The sequence below is a fragment of the Pan troglodytes genome, chromosome 8 (genome assembly GCF_028858775.2).
Source record: "Pan troglodytes isolate AG18354 chromosome 8, NHGRI_mPanTro3-v2.0_pri, whole genome shotgun sequence".
Classification (NCBI taxonomy): Eukaryota; Metazoa; Chordata; class Mammalia; order Primates; family Hominidae; genus Pan; species Pan troglodytes.
Genome location: NC_072406.2, coordinates 18,211,376 through 18,229,925, shown reverse-complemented (window position 1 = coordinate 18,229,925; position 18,550 = coordinate 18,211,376). Strand labels below are relative to the sequence as shown.

Below are 18,550 nucleotides of genomic sequence, written 5' to 3'. Positions count from 1 at the left end.
TTATTTATTTATTTGTTTTTCTGAGATGGAGTTTTGCTCTGTCACCCAGGCTGGAGTGCAGTGGCGCAATCTCGGCTCACTGCAGCCTCCACCTCCCAGGTTCAAGTGATTCTCCCGCCTCAACCTCCCAAGTAGCTGGGATTACAGGTGAGTGCCACCACGCCTGGCTAATTTTTGTATTTTCAGTAGAGACAGGGTTTCACCATATTGGCCAGGCTGGTCTCGAACTCCTGGCCTCAAGTGATCCACCCACCTCAGCCTCCCAAAGTGCTCGGATTACAGATGTGAGTCACTGTGCCCAGCCTACTTTTTTTAATGAGCCTAATATGACTTTATTTTCATTCTTTATTTTTATTACATACTTTTCTCTCTTCAGTGGTGCAAACTCCTTTCCTGTCTGTGATTACTGGGTGCTTTAGTGTTTTTATTTTTATTTTTTAAAACTACTTTTAAAATATAAATGGAGATGGGGTCCTACTATGTTGCCCAGGCTGGACTCTAACTCCTGGACTCAAGCGATCCTCCTGCCTCAGCCTCCCAAAGTGCTGGGATTACGGGTGTGAGCCACCATGCCTAGCTGCTTTAGTGTTTTGTTCACACCCAATATCTGACTGATTCTTGACAAGGAAAAATCACCATCCCCTTTGATATCATTTATCCAAGTATTTCTACTCACAAAGCGAAACATTATTACCACCATTATTTTACTGTTACTTTACTTTAGTTAATTAATTAACTATTTTTTTTTTAAGGCAGAGCCTTGCTCTGTTGCCCATGCTGGAGTGCAGTGGTGCAATCTCTGCTCACTGCAACCTACATCTCCCAGGTTCAAGCGATTCTTGTGCCTCAGCCTCCCGAGTAGCTGGGATTACAGGCATGTGCCACCATGCCTGGCTATTTTTTGTATTTTTAGTAGAGATAGGGTTTTGTTGGCCAGGCTGGTCTCGAACTCCTGGCCTCAAGTGATCCACCTGCCTCGGTCTCCCAAAGTGCTGGGATTTCAGGTGTGAGCCACTGTGCCCAGCCTACCATTATTTTTAAATTTATATTGGCTTTAGAGGGAAGTCTTCAGGGCAAACATAGTCACAGTCCCTCATAAATAATTCTTTGGGGAAGTCCTCTAACTTTTGTAAGATAAATTAATCTGTTTTTAGTTTTTAATTTGAAAAAATATTTATTACATACAATATGTTAATCGAACTCAGTTCTATTAGCTTTTTCCCTCTGCCGTTCTTTTCTAGGCAGTTGCTAGCGTGTCCATATATTACAGTTGCAGGGCAGAGGATCAGGTGTGGTTCTCGGATATATTCCTCAAACAGAATCAGACAGAGCCTACGTGTACAGAGCATATCTGAGAGCTTTGTGCGTTGCCACATTCGTCAGTAGTTTCCTCTGCAAAAGGCAGTCATGTCTAGCTGAAAAACCTAAGCAGTCCTCTTCAGACCTCAAATGATGTAGGACCTGTGTGGTCATTAGCAGACAGCAACGGAGTCACTTAGAGACAGAGACGCTGGGTAACAACTGGGCCCACTCACTAAATAAATAACTTATTCATGCACATCTGCCTTGCAGAGTAATTCAAAATTGTGTTTCAGAAAAATGACAAATTATGATACTCAGGAAAGTTCCAAACACAGCGTTAAGTTCCGTGTACTCAGCCGGGTGCGGTGGCTCACTCCTGTAATCCAGGCACTTTGTGGGGCTGAGGTGGGAGGATCGCTTGAGCCCAGGAGTTTGAAACCAGCCTGGGCAATACAGGGGACCTCTACTCTACAAAAATGAAAATAAAAATGAATTAGCCAGGTGTGGTGGTGCATGCCTGTGGTCTCAGCTACTTGGGAGGCTGAGGTGGGAGGATCACTTGGGCCTGGGAAGTTTAAGGCTGCAGTGAGCTGTGACCTAGCCACTCTCCTCCAGCCTGGGCCACAAAGCAAGACCCTGTCTCAAAACCAAAACCAAAACCAAAAAACCTTATGTAGTGGAACCTCACTAATTACCGGGGTTTGCCATGTTCTACAAAATTCTCTTTAGCCACAGCAGCTGGCTGTGAAATTGGATCGTTTGATTCTTACCGCTGGTGAAGCTATTCCGTTTCTCTATCCTTCCCTGACAGAGGAGGAGGGAGGGGCGTCAGAGAATTTCTTCCTTTTACGATAATAGGATCAATATTAGTTCTCCTTTCCCCCCAAAATGTGTGGTAAACTGAAACCTGAGGGGCAGATAAGGGTGGCGGAGATCTTTGGATGTGGTCGTCTCTACCTTCCACCTGTTGTTGATGTCATCGTGAACAGATGCTTAGAAGCACTGCTTGCTCCCAAATGAAGCTCTGATTCTGCAGGAGCTCAAACACAGCGGGATGCTGGACTTGTAGGCCGGTAGCTGTCCAGCAGGAAAGCTGTGCTTTCCCAGCTGCGGTGGGTGAGTTCCAGTTTTGGCCAACTCTCCCTAGTTCATTAACCATCAGAGCCTTACAGATGACACTTATGCTCATCATAGCATCATCTGTAAGGCTCTGAAAGCATTCCAAATACCAGACCCAACTGCTGGGGACAGAAAAGTCACAACCCCAATCTCTGAGTGGTGCTTTTTTGTGCATAGTTAATCTGAGCCTTGGGATAGCCCTGTGAGGCAGGGGTGGCTGGTGTTTCATGCCCTTTGTGTCAATGAGAGGTCAGCCCTTTGTGGAGGAAGGAGAGGGTTTATGACCAAATCTGATTCTTTCACTTAATAGCACAGAGACTTTGGACAAGTTCTCTGGGCCACAGTCTCCATCTTTATAAGGTAAAATATAATAACCTTGAGATATAATTGTGGCAATTAAGTGAGATGATGCTGGTGCAGCCCTTGCCATGATTTCTGGTGCGTCAGCGTCTCTGGAAGTTAAAGAATTTGCTCCTGGACACACGATATGAAGAACTTAGTCATGGGTGTTCTGGGGCTCGGGACAGGATGTTTTCTGCTCTACCATGTGGTTTTTCCAGGGTGGAAACTGCTGTTGCATTTTCACTTTGTTGGAGGATAGGTCCAGTTAAGAGACGAGGACTTTTAATTTCAATCTTGACTTTTTTTAACATTTAAATGTTAGCTTTTTTTGGTAAGATAATGTCTGACAGAAGCAGGATTTCTGGATTAAAGGAAAAATGAATTTGTGATTGTAATAAGAATTGCCAAATTGTCTCTCTAGGGCTCTACCCCCTCCCAAAACCAGGAATGGAGGAAAGTGGCCATCAACCTTGCCAAATGGAGTGTACTGCCACACTTACAGACTTTTGCAATGAGATGGGTAAGAAGTTGTATGTCAGTGCAGCTGTTATGAATGAAACTGAGCATCTTTTCATGTATCCGAGAGCCATTTGTAATTTGTGTGTGTGTATATGTGTGTGTGATGTATTCGTGTCCTTGCTTATTTTTCTCCTGGGTTAGTTCTTGTTCTTTTCAATTTTGAGTAGCTCTTTGTATATTTGATCAATCATCCATGTGTCTTTTATATGAGTGGCAAACATTTTTTCAACTCTATCATTCATTTTTCTTTTGACTTTGCCTCTGTTGGTGGTGGTGGTGTTAGTTGCTGGTGTGTGTGTATTTGTGTGTGTGTGTCTGTGTTGTTTTACCATGCACAAATTTGTTTTATTTACTGATGATTTCTTACCACGCAGAAGTGAGTGGGACCACAGCCCCTCTTTTGGGAATCTGGCCTGGGCTTTGCTGCCAGGAGGCCATCAGAGCTGCTGCTGATGTTCATTTTGACGGGAACTTTGCTCATATTGAAGGTTCTCCTCTCTGCACTCCTCATATTTATATTTTTACGCTAATTGCTCTCACTTTGCAGTTCATCATCTATGTGCTCCGTGGCGGTGTTTGCTTCTTTTTAAGTTCTGGCTTTGTCCATCCACTGAGGTCATTGGCTGGGGGAGTGCAGAGGCCTGGCCTGGACATCAGTGTTGGCCGCAACACCCAGCTTAGCACAAGGAACTTACTGTGGGTTCAGTGCGAAAGCCATGGAGGGCTAGCGGTCCCCAGGCCCTACAAGCCATGGAGGAGTTTGAGATGTTTCAAGGGGCTAACTGAAAGCTCCCTCCTCCTTTTAGCCATGACATCCACTCTGAAACAGTTCCCAGGTTGTGTCTCTTGGTGGGACCGGGTCCCGGGGACGGGTCTAGACCGAATGACTCTTAAGTTCTCCTTTACCCCTGCTAAGGTCTCCCAGACCCATTTCCCCCCGAGAGAGAATGGGAATTGGCTCCCCAGGACCCTCCCTCATCCTCTTCCCTGTCCCAAGCTCGGAGTTTGAAGGCAGCGGGGCTGAAGGAAGAGGAACTGAGACAAGCCAGGAGTTGAAGAAGCCATTGTTTTACTGGGGTGAGGAGGTAGGGAAGGATTCGGTGGCAGGAAGGCGAGTGCTGCAGCTCCTCTTTCTGCTCTGGCAGGGGTTGATGTGTGGGAGAGGAGCCCTGAACGCTCTCTTCTCAGGCATGGGGTCAACAGAGAGAAGACTGGAGAGGAGGACTGCATGAACTTTGCCTCTTGCTGTGGGGAGGGAGGAAGGAGACGCTGAGTACAGGGAGGAACGTTAGCCGCTTTGTGTCTGGGAAGGTTGGACAATACTGCACTTCTGTGTGTACAGACAGAGCAGGAGGGAGACAGGGTCAAAGGCCAGAAGAGATCAGAGGGGCTCAGCAGTGCAGCAACCTGTAAAACTGACTGATCCCACAAAACACAAACCAGCAGACGGCACCCTCCCCCTCCCCTCTCCCTCCCCTTCCCCTCCCCTCCCCCTCCCCTCCCCTCCCCTCCCCTCCCCTCCCCCTCCCCTCCCCTCCCCCTCCCCTCCCCTCCCCTCCCCCTCCCCTCCCCTCCCCCCCCCCTCCCCCTCCCCTCCCCTCCCCCTCCCCTCCCCCTCCCCCCCCTCCCCCCTCCCCCTCCCCTCCTCGCTGCCCTCCCGTCCAGCCTCCGCCTCTACTTTTTCCTCCCAATTTGCGCCATCAGGTGGGCATTGGCGGCCGCCTGGGCACGCAGGTTCTTGGCCTTGGCGATGTTGAAGAGGAGGTTCATGATGTTGGTGGGGACGTCGAGGGACAGGGTGAACTTGGTGCGCTGGGGACTCTTGGCCGTGTCCTGGCGTGGCTTTCCCCTGGGCTGTGCTTGGGACACGTATCTGTACCGGGTGCCTCCGGCTCCACCCCTGGCCCCAGAGACGGGGAAAGTCTTTTTCTCTTTGCCCTCCTCCTCCTCTCCCGAAGAGGCGTCTCTGCTGCGCAGGTAGTGGAAGCTCCTCTTGCTCAGCAGGGATGCATCCTCCCACTGGCCCTTCTCGGCCTCAGACAGGGCGGTGTTGAGGCAGCTGAAGATGGGCTTGGCTTTGTAGAACTTGTGGGGGAGGCCTGTCCTGGGGCCCCCCAGGAGCAGCAGCAGGAGCAGCAGGAAGTGGACCGGCATCAGCATCTCTCCCTGCAGCAGAAAAGAGGGATGTGGGCAGGGGCATGGGAGGGGCGTGGTGCTCTGGAGGACCTGGGTTAAAATCTACTGGGGTGTTGTCAATGTTCCACTACAAGGGTTCTCCAAGTATGACCCCCAGACCAGCAGCACCAGCCCGGGCTGGGACTTTGTTAGAAATGCAAATAATTCTCAGGTCTTTTTCCAGAACGAGTAAATCAAAAGCTCTGGGGCCCAGCTGCCTGTGTTCTAACAGACCCTGCAGATGATCCCAGTGATCACTGAAGTGTGAGAACCGTGACCTCATTAGTATTTATGGGTTTTATTTGATTCAGCTTTGCAGGCAGCCTCTGCCCCTGTAAAGCGAATAACTAATATACTAAGTAAGCACCTAGCAGCCTACCATAGTTGATTTTAATGGTAAGTGAATTTTATGTTCCTTCATCATTGGCAAGGCTGACTGAATATATCCCTGTTGCTTAAAGACCATGGCTGGGCGTCTAGTCAATGTTTCTAAGTCAGATCTTTAAGGCTGGTTTCTCGCTAGGCTATCCTAGTTTCTTGAGAACAATCAGATTTGTTATTAATAACTAGGTTGGTTTTACTGTAGACTTTATGATTTATGAAGCCAAAGTCAGCTTGGTCTTTTTGTCAGACCAAGTATCATGCAGGGAGCACCAACGTCCTCCAACCGCAGGACCTCAATGCCAACACTATCTATGATCTCTAAGATGTGTGGGATCCTGGTTATCAGTCAGACTGAGTCAGGGTGATTGTCCAGGGCAAGAAGGAGACACTGAGAGCTCGGAAAGGATGCTAGTCTCTAGGGACCCATTGAATCCATTCTTTTATTTAAAAAAAGAAAAATAAAAACTGGCCAGGCACCGTGGCTCACACCTGTAATCCTAGCACTGTGGGAGGCCGAGGTGGGAGGATTGTTTGAACCCAGGAGTTCAAGAGCAGTTTGGGCAACATAGTAAGACCTCATCTCTACAAAAAAAAAAAAAAAAAAAAATTAGCTGGGCGTGGTGGTGTGCACCTGCATTCCCAGGTACTCAGGAGGCTGAGGCAGGAGGATCGCTTGAGCTCCAGAGGTCGAGGCTACAGTGAACTGTGATTGTGCCACTGCCTCCATCCTGGGCAACAGAGCAAAACCTAGTCTCAAAAAAAGAAAAGAAAAAAACCCTAAGCATTAGCATATGGACTGTGTGGCAATACAAACGTCCGACTCGATGACCCTCATGTTCCTTGGACTGTTCAGGCTTTAAGCATCATAGACACGTGCTGGTTCACTGATCAGCAGTGTTAAACAAGACATGAAACTACCATCCCCATCAGGGGAGAAGGGCTTGTGCTGAGCCACCTGCACCCTCCCGCCGGGCTCCTTCACAGTAGCAGCATCAGCTGTGCCAGAGGCCGTCAGAGTTCAGGTTGCCCATGGCCACTGTCCCTGAGGATATTGTGAAGTGGGCAGAGTTGACTTCCTGTGCCCTGAGATCAAACCCACCATTCTGCAGTCAGTCCTTTTTGCCTGGTCTGCGGGCACACACTCTCTCCAGCCCTGCAATAAGGACATCACATTTATTTATTCATTGTTGTCCTTCATCATGCACGAGGACGAAACAGTGAGGTGCACGTGTCAGGAGTTTTATCTAAACACCTAGAGAAAGCACGGCTGCCGTCTGCGGGCCCCGCTCACACCCCGACATGCCTGTTCTCTCGTTGCGGTGTGAGGATGAACCATCCCCTGGGCTATCCTGTGAGATAGAAGCAGTGAAAGGCTCTGCTATTTACATTTGGGGGCTTTTCCTGAACTCGAAGTTCACTTTATTACCGAAGACATACTTGGCTTTCACAAAAGAAAGCAAGAAACATGTGGTTCACTATCAACTTGGGAGAATCCTTTTCTTATGTTAGTTTTTCAAAATAAATAAGAACAATTGGGTAAGTAAATCACCTGGTGATTCGCCTGGGCCTTCAGCAGCGTGAGGCTGGCATTGGGTCATTTTGTTCCTTGCGGTGACAGTGCAGAGGAGGGCCAGGCAGGGCTGGCAGTCGGGGCTCAAGCTCCAGTCTCTGCTCTGCAGCTCCTCATCAGTGTGGCCTTGACGAGGCCATTTCCCACACATGAGTGCAGTGGACCCAACCCAAGCCCAACCAGACAGCCTTAGGCTGTGAGCGATGGACAGAACCAGCGTTGACCCTTAGGAAAGGGAGCCTGGTCTCTTTCTAAAGGAGGATCCTGTAAATTCCCGCTGCTTCACTTACCCTGGAAACACACACACACAGGACGCACAGGAACATAGACAAGCACACATACAAACATGTACACATACACATACACATGCACCCACATACAGATACACACATATATACATGCACACATGTGCATATACACACCTCACACGTACATACATACATATACATATAGACACATGCACACACACATATACATGCACATGCATGCACACACACACCTCACACATACATATAGACATGCATATTTATACATGCACACATATGCACACATACACACCTCACACGTACACATATACACATACATACACATGCACACACATATACATGCACACATATGCACACACATACATACCTCACATGTACATGCATACACACAACCATACACATGCACACAGATACACACCTCACACGTACATACATACACACATACATATAGACACATGCACACACATATATATGCATGCATATGCACACACATACATACCTCACATGTACATACATACACACACACACACCTTACACACATACACATGAACACACATATACACACACATATACACACGTGGATAAATATTTACCCAGCACATTTCCTGTCAAAGCCTGTTGCTTCCCTTGGTTCTCCACATTGCAGCTGTTGCCTTTCTTTCCTTTAATTTTTTTGTCTAAGAAATCAGGTTTTGCTTTGTTTGTTCCATTTATTTTGCATTACAAAAATTTTGAGAGCTTATTTTATGTACTAATATCTTTCATAATTTATGAGAAAACACATGATCCTTGCTTTAAATAGTCCAAACCTATGAACTAGCCAGATCTGGGCATGTTGCCTGGCGAAGTGAGAACAACACAGGCTTTGGAGTTAGACACAGGCTCGAATTCCTTCTTCGTCCTTATTTCCTTATTTGCCTGAGGGTTTGGGCCGATAACCTCTGTGCATTTCAATTTCCTTCCCTGATAAATGGGATGGCAATAACCACCTCATGAAGGTTAAGTGAAGGATTCGATGAGAAACGTCAATGTGTGTGTGAAAGCTCCTGGTCTAAGCAGATGCTTAATCAAGGCTGACCCACATCTGAATAATCTCCAGGTCTTCTTAGGAGAAGATCTGGTCTGCACACAACCTTTTCAGAAGTGCATTTTACACACACAGTTGTGTATACACAATACACATATGTACAGAGAGACCAGGAAATCTGAGCAAGCATTTGATCCTGCAGAGCAATGTCCTTGTTGTATCGTATCTCTGGCTTGTAGCTTTTGGCTCCATGCTACCCTCTCCACCCTGACCGGTGCAGACTCCTTTTGCCCTTAGTCTAAGTGAGTGGTTCTCAACTTTCAGGTGCTTTGGACTCATGTGAAGGCGCGGTTCAAACACAGCCTGTGGGGCCCCGTCCCAAGAGTTTCTGAGTCACTGGGTCTGGATGCTCCTGAGAACATGCATTTCTAGCACAGTCCCGCGTGATGCTGATGCTGAGGTCTGAGGGCCACACTCTGAGAACCGCTGCTCTGCATGCTCTGACCCGACTCTGGACTCCTTAGAACTGTACACCGGAGTTCCAGGGGTGCACTAACCATCCCTGTGGAAAATGGGCTTTTCTTTCCTTAAATGTTGCATTCAATAGGCAGACCTTCAGCTTTCTCATTTACAGAGGACCTAATGAGTCGTTTTTCATAAATAGAGTATGAAGCATGGTTTTAGCTGCCTTATACCTTGAAGGCATCTTAAAGCTTGGAAATTATTTCGAATGGCTTGCTAACCCTGAAAGGGTTTAAAAAAACAAAAACCAATTTGGAAAGGTTAATACTGGTGGGAAAGTGGTGGAGAAACTTTGTCTCTCTGTCCCTTTCTTCCTTCATCCCTTTTTTCCTTTCACCACCAGACTCAGTCCTGTCCCTCCCACTCACTAGCTCATGCCTAACCGCCAAGGACCTCACTATTTTCCTCTGTGAGAGCAGGGGATTGAGTTCGAGAATCTTTGTTCTGATTTCTTTCTTTTTCTACTTCTGAAAGCCAGAGGTCCCTCTACGAAAAGCACTGGGAGAATGAAATGATTTCTTGATTTTCACCAGATGAAAGGCGCCTGGACTCTGGGTGGGTGTAAGCTAAAATAGAGCTTGTTGGCCGGGCCGGGTGGCTCACACCTGTAATCCCAGCACTTTGGGGGGCCGAGGCAGGTGGATCACCTGAGGTCAGGAGTTTGAGACCAGCCTGGCCAACATAGTGAAACCCTGTCTCTACTAAAAATACAAAAATTAGTCAGGCATGGTGGCACACACCTGTAATCCCAGCTACCCAGAAGGCTGAGGCAGGAGAATTGCTTGAGCCTGGGAGGTGGAGGTTGCAGTGAGCCAAGATCATGCCACTGCACTCCATCCTGGGTGAGAGAGTGAGACTCTGTCTCAAAAAAATAAATAAATTAGAAAAATTAGAGGGTGCTGAGATGCATCCCTGGAGCTACCCTCAGGCCTCCCTCTGTGGGTTCCACATGGCTCTCTCCCCACTGCCCCACCACCCCATTTGTTTATTTTGCTTCCTCACTCAAACCCTGCACCCCAGCCCAGGGAACCCCTCCCTGCTCCTTTCTATTTCCTTCCCGGGGCAGCATTCTGCATTTACCCTCAAACACCTGGAACTTTGCTCAATAATTGCAAATATTACTGAGAACTCAGAATACTTTCTGAGTTCAAGCCCATCTTGGGGCTCTGCTCACACGGACTGGCCCTTTAGTGTAAATCAACACTTGAGTTTACCTGTCTATCTCCACCCCTTAAAGACACTTTGGGTGTTATATTTCTTTGGTGTCTCCATTTCTGCTAAATATGCCAAGCCTTTCACTATCCCTCTGGGTCATTTGGCTCTCAGCAGTGACTCAGGATGCTTGGAAAAGCCTGACATGGCCAATAGTGCCTTATACTAAATCATATTCTCAATCAATATTTGTTGAATGAATTGAAATTCAGATTAGTATTCAGGCACTTAATTAAATCAATTTATTTTCCAAAGCAAAACAACCTCTTTTAAATTCTTTCATGGATGTACATTCTGTCTGCAAATCATGTTGTTACGTATCATAGAGGAAAAAATCTTTTATATGGCATACTTTTTTGGTTTTGTTTTTTAATTATGAAATCATACATGTATACCTAGAGTCACTTGAAAGATGAGGGCTTCTGAACATGAAACAGCGTCGTCTAAGTAACTTTCTGCAGTTTTCCTGTGAAAAAGTTCAGGTTTTCCCTTGCAATGGGCTAGCCTCTGGATGTGTTCCCTGGAAGTGCTACCTGTCTCATCTCAGTTACAAAAGCAAGGCATTGGGGAGAGGAAGTGAGATCCCTTTTACCTCTATATTTACTTTTTCACATTTTTGGGGTCAATTTGTAAATACTGTGCCTTTTAAAAAATGCATTACCTTCTTATTTTTCAAATCCCAAGTCTACCATCAGAGAAGAATACTGTATTCACGGCCAGGGTGCTGAAGGTGTGGAAAGATCTGTCAAAGTGTCAGGGAGCAAGTGTCCTGCGTGGCGCTCTGTTCTCGGTGCATCTGCAGGTAGCAGACCTTTCTCTCTCTGCAAACCCTCAGCTCTAGCCTGCACATGGTTGTGAGGGTATTGAAAGGTGTCCCCTTACCATCAGCAATGATGCAAAGTTACATAGCAAAGGAACCTGCCAGAACTGTGAATTGGACATGATAGGGACGCCCGGTGCTGAGCTTAGTTTTAGATCGTTTAAAATGTAAGGGTTCTTTGCAACCCTGGATGGTTTCACCATCAAAGTGTGTGAGTGGCTGGGGGCTGGAAGGTAGATTCAGATTTCTTTCCAGGACTTTTCTTTTTAGGATCTGTTTAGATTTATTTAGGGTTTATAGGATAAAAGAAAAGGAACTCTCCCCAAAGAAGAAAAGATACTCTGTACTTCCCACATAAAGTCTAATTTTGCAAGTTTCTCCTTTTACATTTCTTGGACTCTTCTGCCATATCCTTGGTGAAACAGCAGGAAAGTTTAAGATTTCTCTGCAGTCTGCCACGAAAATAACTGGGCACCATCTAGTTATTAATACATTTGAGGGGCAAAGCTCTACACCTGTATTTTTCTCTGGGTGCCTGAAACTCAACCATTCCTTTGGGCTATGGTGACAGTAGCACTTGTCGAGGGTGCTGTAAAGAGACACAGTTACTTCTGGGAGCTGTGGCAGAGCCAAGCACTGAAATGTGAGGGACCTGGGTCAGCCTCCAATTCCCAGCACCTCACAGGGAGAGGACAGGGCATGAAGTAGCAAAGGCAGGAGGCAAACAGTACTGATCACACAGCTCTGCCAAGTGCAGAGCTATTCCTGTGGGCTCCATTTGTCTGCAAACACTGATAAGAAGTTAAACTGAAACTAGACCACTTAAAACATTTTAAAAATCTCATATTTGTTATTTTTGGTAGGTGGCTATGCTTGGGAAGGAAATTGCGAACAGGAATTTTCAGAAAACATAAACATCAAACATCCATCTCCCCTTCACAGGTAGCAGTTAGCCATTGTAGGTATCTGCACACACCCCCGCAATGTTCCCAGTGTGGCAAAGGACTCTGGGCTTTGGTGGCAGAGGACCTGGCTGGGAAAACTCCCTCGCCTCTGACTTTTCTTGGGTGAATCCCTTAACCTGCATTTCACTTGCCGCGTCCTAGGAAGGAGACGTTACCTGCTTCACAGGTGTGCCCGAGAATGACGGGAGATGGCACAGGTGAAGGTTTGTGGCACAGGTAAACAGTAAGTGCAGGTGTCCTCGCTGCTTTGCAGGCGGCGTGGAGTCATGTCCTGTGGCTCCCATTTGCCCCGGCCATCCCTACCCCATCCCCATTTGTAAACTGTCTCCGAGGACTGACTTCCCTGTGCACAGCTGTGCTCTGTTCAGAGAAAACAGCTTTGTGTGAACACCTTCTGCCTCTGATCTAACACCTTTGGAAAGAGGGTTCTATACCAACGTGGGAATGTGATTGTGCCTCCCTGAGAAACTTCCCCTGGTCCCTCTGGGGCTGATTTCTGCTGATTGGGTGGGGGGCGTTCAGCATCGCTCCCTTGGGCTTCCACCCAGGGGCGCTAGCAGCTCTCATCTCTCACACCTGTCTAGTGCATGGCACCTCCTGCTTAAATTAGGGCAGATACATTTACCCTTCATAAGTCGGTCCCAGCCACAAGCTTACCCGAGAGTGGACTTCCCTCCGCAGCGAAACGCTCAGGGAGGCCGGCGCAGCTTCAGGGCCAGGAGGGCGGCCCCATGCACGTCCCCATGAACTTGTGGCTGCTCCGGGGTCTCGGCTCCTGCTTCTCCGGTATTGTTCCTAAGTGGGCTGTGATATTCCCTCTCTATGGAAACGGTCCCCTCCCCTGTGTGTATATAAAAGTGACAGATCACAGGGTGGATCGTAATTCCAGACGTGGTGTCTACGCTGGGATGAGATTTCATTTAAAATACAACCAGAACCAGCCGTCCACGTCATGCAGACGACAGGTGCTCCAACCTCGACCCCTCCCACCTCTGCTTCCCACCCCGCCCTTCTACCCCCCAACTCCTTTTGCATCCTAGCAACTTGCTTCATTGATAAAAGCAAAGAACAAAAAAGAAAAAGAAGAAATAAAAACTCAAAACAAAACAAAACAAAAATCCTGGTAAAGTGAGAAGCAGTGTCTTTGAAGAATTTTATTGCTGATCTTAGTTCTAACTAATTTCAGTTTCCCCCACATTCCCCTTGCCCTAACTCTCCTTTTGTAAATGTAGAGCCTGGACCTGCTTTGAAAGCAGAGAAGGGGTTTGAAATCCACCTGTTGCCGTGTTGTTTTGTGGGTTCTGACCGTGCAGCGTCATCTGGCCGCACACGTAGCCCCTTGTGCTTGTCACACACTCGGTGCCTGCTCCCCACATAAAGTCTAATTTTGCAAGTTTCTCCTTTCACATTCCTTGGGCTCTTCTGCCATACCCTCAGTGAAACAACACGAAAGTTTAAGATTTCTCTGCAGCCTGCCACGAAAATAACTGAGCACCATCTGTTTGTTAATACGTTTGGGGGGAAAGCTCTACACCTGCATTTTTCTCTGCATACCTGAAACTCAACCATTCCTTTGGGCTATGACAGCAGGTCATCATACACCAGAGGTCTGGAGGTTTTAGTGGGAAATGGCTTGGATTTTACTCATTTATGCATTCTATATTTATTGAGGACTTACTGTGTACCAGGTATTGCCAAGACCCCCACGAGTTCAGAGATAAGTAAGTTGTGGCCCCTGACCATACAGGGCCTCATGGTTTAGAAAGGTAGGGAAGGCTGGGCGCGGTGGCTTATGCCAGTAATCCCAGCACTGTGGGAGGCCGAGGCGGGCAGATCACGAGGTCAGGAGTTCAAGACTAGCCTGGCCAACATGGTGAAACCCCGGCTCTACTAAGAATACAAAAAAAATTAGCCGGGCATGGTGGCGAGTGCCTGTAATTCCAACTACTCAGGAGGCCAAGGCAAGAGAATCACTTGAACCTGGGAGGTGGGGGTTGCAGTGAGCTGAGATGGCGCCATTGCACTCCAGCCTGGGCAACAGAGTGAGACTCCATCTTAAAAGAAAGAAAGAAAGAAAGGTAGGTAAAAAATGCTACAGAAGAGAGCAGTCCTGTCTACTCAAGACAGGAGAGGAGAGCAGGAGGGGTTTCAGACAGAAAGGATGGATCAGCATGGACAGAGCCAGGGCTGAGAGGAATGGGAGAGAAGGAGGACGATGGGAGGGGGGTGTTGGTGGGTGCAGAGGCTGCTCTGCACTAAGGTGCTCCAAAGGCCTGCGGAGTTGGGAGTTTATTCCATATGTAATGGGGAGATGTGGGAGACTGTGGTCTCTTGACCCCTTATTCACAGATGAGGAAGCTGAGACTGTAAAAAGTGACCTGCTGGGACCCCACAGGCCCAGGGTGACAGAGTCAGGTGAGAACCAGGCCTGACGCTGGGCTCAGTGCTCCTTTCACTGGGCTGAGCTGATGACAAGGGGCCCTGCAAGACCGGCTGGCTGTCCCTAGCCCTCCTCCCAGACGGCTGCTCCACTCTCGTGAATTCCTCCAGGTGAAGAGGTAAGAGGTCTTCTGAAATTACCAAAACTCTTTAAAGCCCATGAGCATTTGGAGGAACAAATGGAAAGCTGTTGTGGGGAAGGACTTCAAGACTGTGCTCCCCATTTTAAGTCTCTTTATGGAGATAGGAAATTGGACCTCCCTCTCTTCCTTCTTTCAGAGCTGCCTGGGCTGGGATCCTCTTGAGATTGGAGGCAACATGAAACTGAATCTGTGTTTCAATTCAAATTCATTACTTCATTCATTCATTCATTAGTTCATTCATTCATTCATTAGTTCATTCCTTCATTAGTTCCTTCATTCGTTCATTTGTTCTAGTTTCTGTGAGGTTTTTGTTCTGCTTTCCATTTCAGATAATGATGCAGTAATGGAATTTATGCAGGTTGAGGGGTAGATGGAAACCTGAGTTTAACTCTCCTGTCTGCCTTATGGGCTCTGAGATACCAGGGGGGCTCTGAGATGCCAGGGATCTGGCAACGTTGGTCTCCCAGGGCAGGATTTCCCATCCTCAGCACTGTTGACATGTTGGGTGAGGTAATTCCTTGTTGGCCTTGGGGTCTGCCCTGAGCTCTGGAGGAATTTAGCAGCATCCCTGGCATCTACCCATTAGATGCCAGTAGCACTCCCCTCTTTGTTTGTGACCATGAAAAATGTTTCCAGACATGTCCTCTGGGGTCATGAGGACCACTTCCCTACAGTATGGGGTTTAGAAAGAGAGACGATGAACCCTGGCATCTTTTCTTATCTTGTTTCCTCTGAACTTACTAGAAATCCTCCTACCCTGAGGCCACCTCGCTGGGACTGAAGGGTCTTGGTGTTGGTGGCTGTTCTTGGAGCCTGCCGTCCCTTCGTCACACAGAGCAGGCTCATCGGCTCCCACTGGTCCATCCTGGGTGGGCTTTGGCATTGTCCAGTGACTTCTGCTAGCCTGGATGGAGTTCCACACAGAATGTTTCATAGACATGAGCAGCTGTAAGGGTGCAGTCCAGGGTGTAGTTTTCTAGAAATGTCAAGAGATAGTACATTTGCTTTACAACTTGAATGCCGCATCTGGTGGGGGACTGAACAGAGGCTTGGGCAGCAAGAAGATGATGAGTAGCAAAACCTCTGGAGTGTCATTTCTAGCAAACAACGATTTCCCTCCCTCCCCATGGCTGATGTGTGAATGTAGCGTGTTTCTACACTTGCACTTCTCTCTGGCCTTTGTGAGTCATTGGTACCTTTCCTGGACTCAGCATGAGAATGTTGTTCAGGGATGTAAATGTCCTGTAGAGGGTACAAAGAGGGCCAGGGTGAGAAGAAAAAGCTGATCAGCTTCTCAGGTGAATAGAAATAGCTCATATTTATAAAGCTCATTTCTCCAAAGTGCTCAAATCACTTACACTTAATAACATAATTATTTCCCCAACATCTGAGCCTGGCAGTAAAATAAAGATAGACGAGAGAATTAGCAAAGTGTGAGAGAGCTTGATTTATAGGAGAGAAGTTTTACTGAGGAGCCGGGAGGGTCCGTTTTCATTTCTGCCTGGGTTGCTAGCATGGCTATTTGATTCTTACAGACACCTACATTCTCTAGTCCTCTGTCTCCTGTTTTTTAAAATGTAGATTGCTGTGCCTTCCCTGTTTGTTTTTAGCAAGGTTGATGTCGAGATAGTATTGCAAGAACTTGATAAAGTTGTATGTGAACACAGAATATTAGCATCATCTTTCTTCTTCAGTTCTCCCTTATTTTCTCTGACTGATTTTTTGTTCGTGATTTCTCACTTTTAGCAGGGTGTGTGTTTACCTCCTGTTGTGTTTGTGGATTGTCAATTTTTGTCTTGTAAGTCTGTCTATTTCTGTTTTATCTATTTGGAGTGTTGGGCATATATAAATTCTTCATGTTATCATCTTGCTGTTAACCTCTTCATCCTAAATAATACTTCTCATAAAGTTTGCTTTGCCTGATATCAAAATAGCTATCCCAGCTTTCCGTTGGATAACTTTTGCTTGCTGTATTTTTCCAGTCTTTTCTGTTTCAGAATTACTTTGTAAATGGTGTATATTTAAATTTTAAAAATTAAATCTAACAATCTTTGTGTTTTAACCAACGACTTTAATAAACTAATGTAAAGATACTTGACTCCTGATGTATTGAATTATTTTCTACCATCCATCTTACATTGTGATTTCTATTTGCACAGTTTTATCCCCCTTTTCTTCCATTTATTATTGTTTTTTCTTTTCTGCCATCTGCTGTATTGATGAAGTCTTCATTTTCATTTTCCCTGTATTTTACAATCTAACCATCTAAAGCTATTTAATATGTAACTTTTCTTCTAAGCATTGGTTTAGCCACATGCCACAAGTTTTAATGGGTTGTATTTTCATTGTCATTCTGTTCAAATATTTTTAAATGTTTTTCTGTGATGAAGGGTAGCCAACTATGTGACTCCAAAATATGCCATATGGCATAAGGATTATTTTGAGCTGATGACAGTTTAGGAAAAGCAGATACTATTGATAGAAAAGCTCTTACCCTTCCCATATTTGCCAAGGCAGGACATGCATTTGTAAAGGTGTCTGCCCTTCTCTCTACCAGGAAGAACAGACCTAATCCCCTGAGACAACCTAGAGTTTTATTAGCCGGGAGGAGCCAGAGAAATCTACCTAACAAACCTTACTCACTAGCCCTTATCTTTCATTAGTTCCCTCGTATATTTACCTTCCTGCAATTTGCCTCCCCTAAAAACTCAAAGTATTTTACCTTGTCTTGTCACTTCTCTAAACATTTATTGCTCTGTTGCTAAGATGCTCTAGAATCCCAAGTTCTAACCACCCCTCAGAGTTCCTCATCCCTGAGTTATCCTGCAGGCGTGCAGGATGCAGCGGCCAACAAACTTGTGTTTGTTTTTCTCTTGTTAGTCTGTCTTCTGTCAATCTAATTTACAGGGCCCCAGCTAGGAGGGTGGAGAGGAGCCAGGAGAGTAGAGGGAAAAATTTTTTTCACTTTTCCCTTTGTAAATCTGGTGACGATACATTATCTTAGTTTTCTTTTATCTGACAATGTCTTTACTTCCTTTTTACTATTGGAGAATAATTTTTCTGGGTATAGAATTCTGGATTAGCAGAGCTTTCTCTTTTCTTTTGGCATTATAAATACATTGTTTCCTCATCTTCTCCGTTCCATTTCTGATGAGTATATAGTCATTCAATTTTTTCCCTGCATCTAATATATCATTTTTCTCTGGTTGCTTCAAAATTTTCTCTTTCTCTTTGACTTTCAGCAGTTTGGATATAATGGGCCTTGGTATGGACAAATTTATTATGTCTAGAGTCTGCTAAGGTTTTTAAACTTGTGAATGTCCTCGTTCACCAAATTTGGGAGGTTAACTACCATTTTTTATTCAAATGTTTTTCTGCCCCAATTTGTATCTCCTCTTTTTCTGGGACTCCAATTATCAACATGTTGGCTGTTCTGAAATTGTCCCACTAGCCTCTGAGGCTCTGTTAATTTTTATCTGTCTCTTTTTTCCCTTCTTCTTCTGATTGGATTATTTCTATTGTTCTACTTTCAGGTTCACTGAATCTTTTCTGTGATCTCCGTTTGCCATTATATTAAGCCTGATTATTTTTATTTCAGATGTAATATTTTTCAATTCTAAAATTTTATTTTAAAAAATATTTTCTATTTATTTGCTAATATTTTATATCATTTCCCTCATTAATAACATGTACTTTACCCCATTGAGCATAATTAAAATTGCCGTTTGTCTGATAGTTCCAACAG

The 18,550-nt window shown here is 46.0% G+C and overlaps 1 protein-coding gene across 1 annotated transcript; it reads right to left on the bottom strand.

Annotated features, from left to right (window-relative positions):
- Positions 1–4,942: 4,942 nt before the first annotated feature.
- Positions 4,943–13,175, bottom strand: UCN3 (urocortin 3). The gene is made up of 2 exons (XM_507632.7): positions 12,881–13,175; positions 4,943–5,448 (listed from the first exon to the last, which is right to left on the bottom strand). The coding sequence occupies exon 2, from the start codon at positions 5,440–5,442 to the stop codon at positions 4,957–4,959; it is 486 nt and encodes a 161-aa protein (XP_507632.3). The 5' UTR covers positions 5,443–5,448; positions 12,881–13,175; the 3' UTR covers positions 4,943–4,956.
- Positions 13,176–18,550: the final 5,375 nt, after the last annotated feature.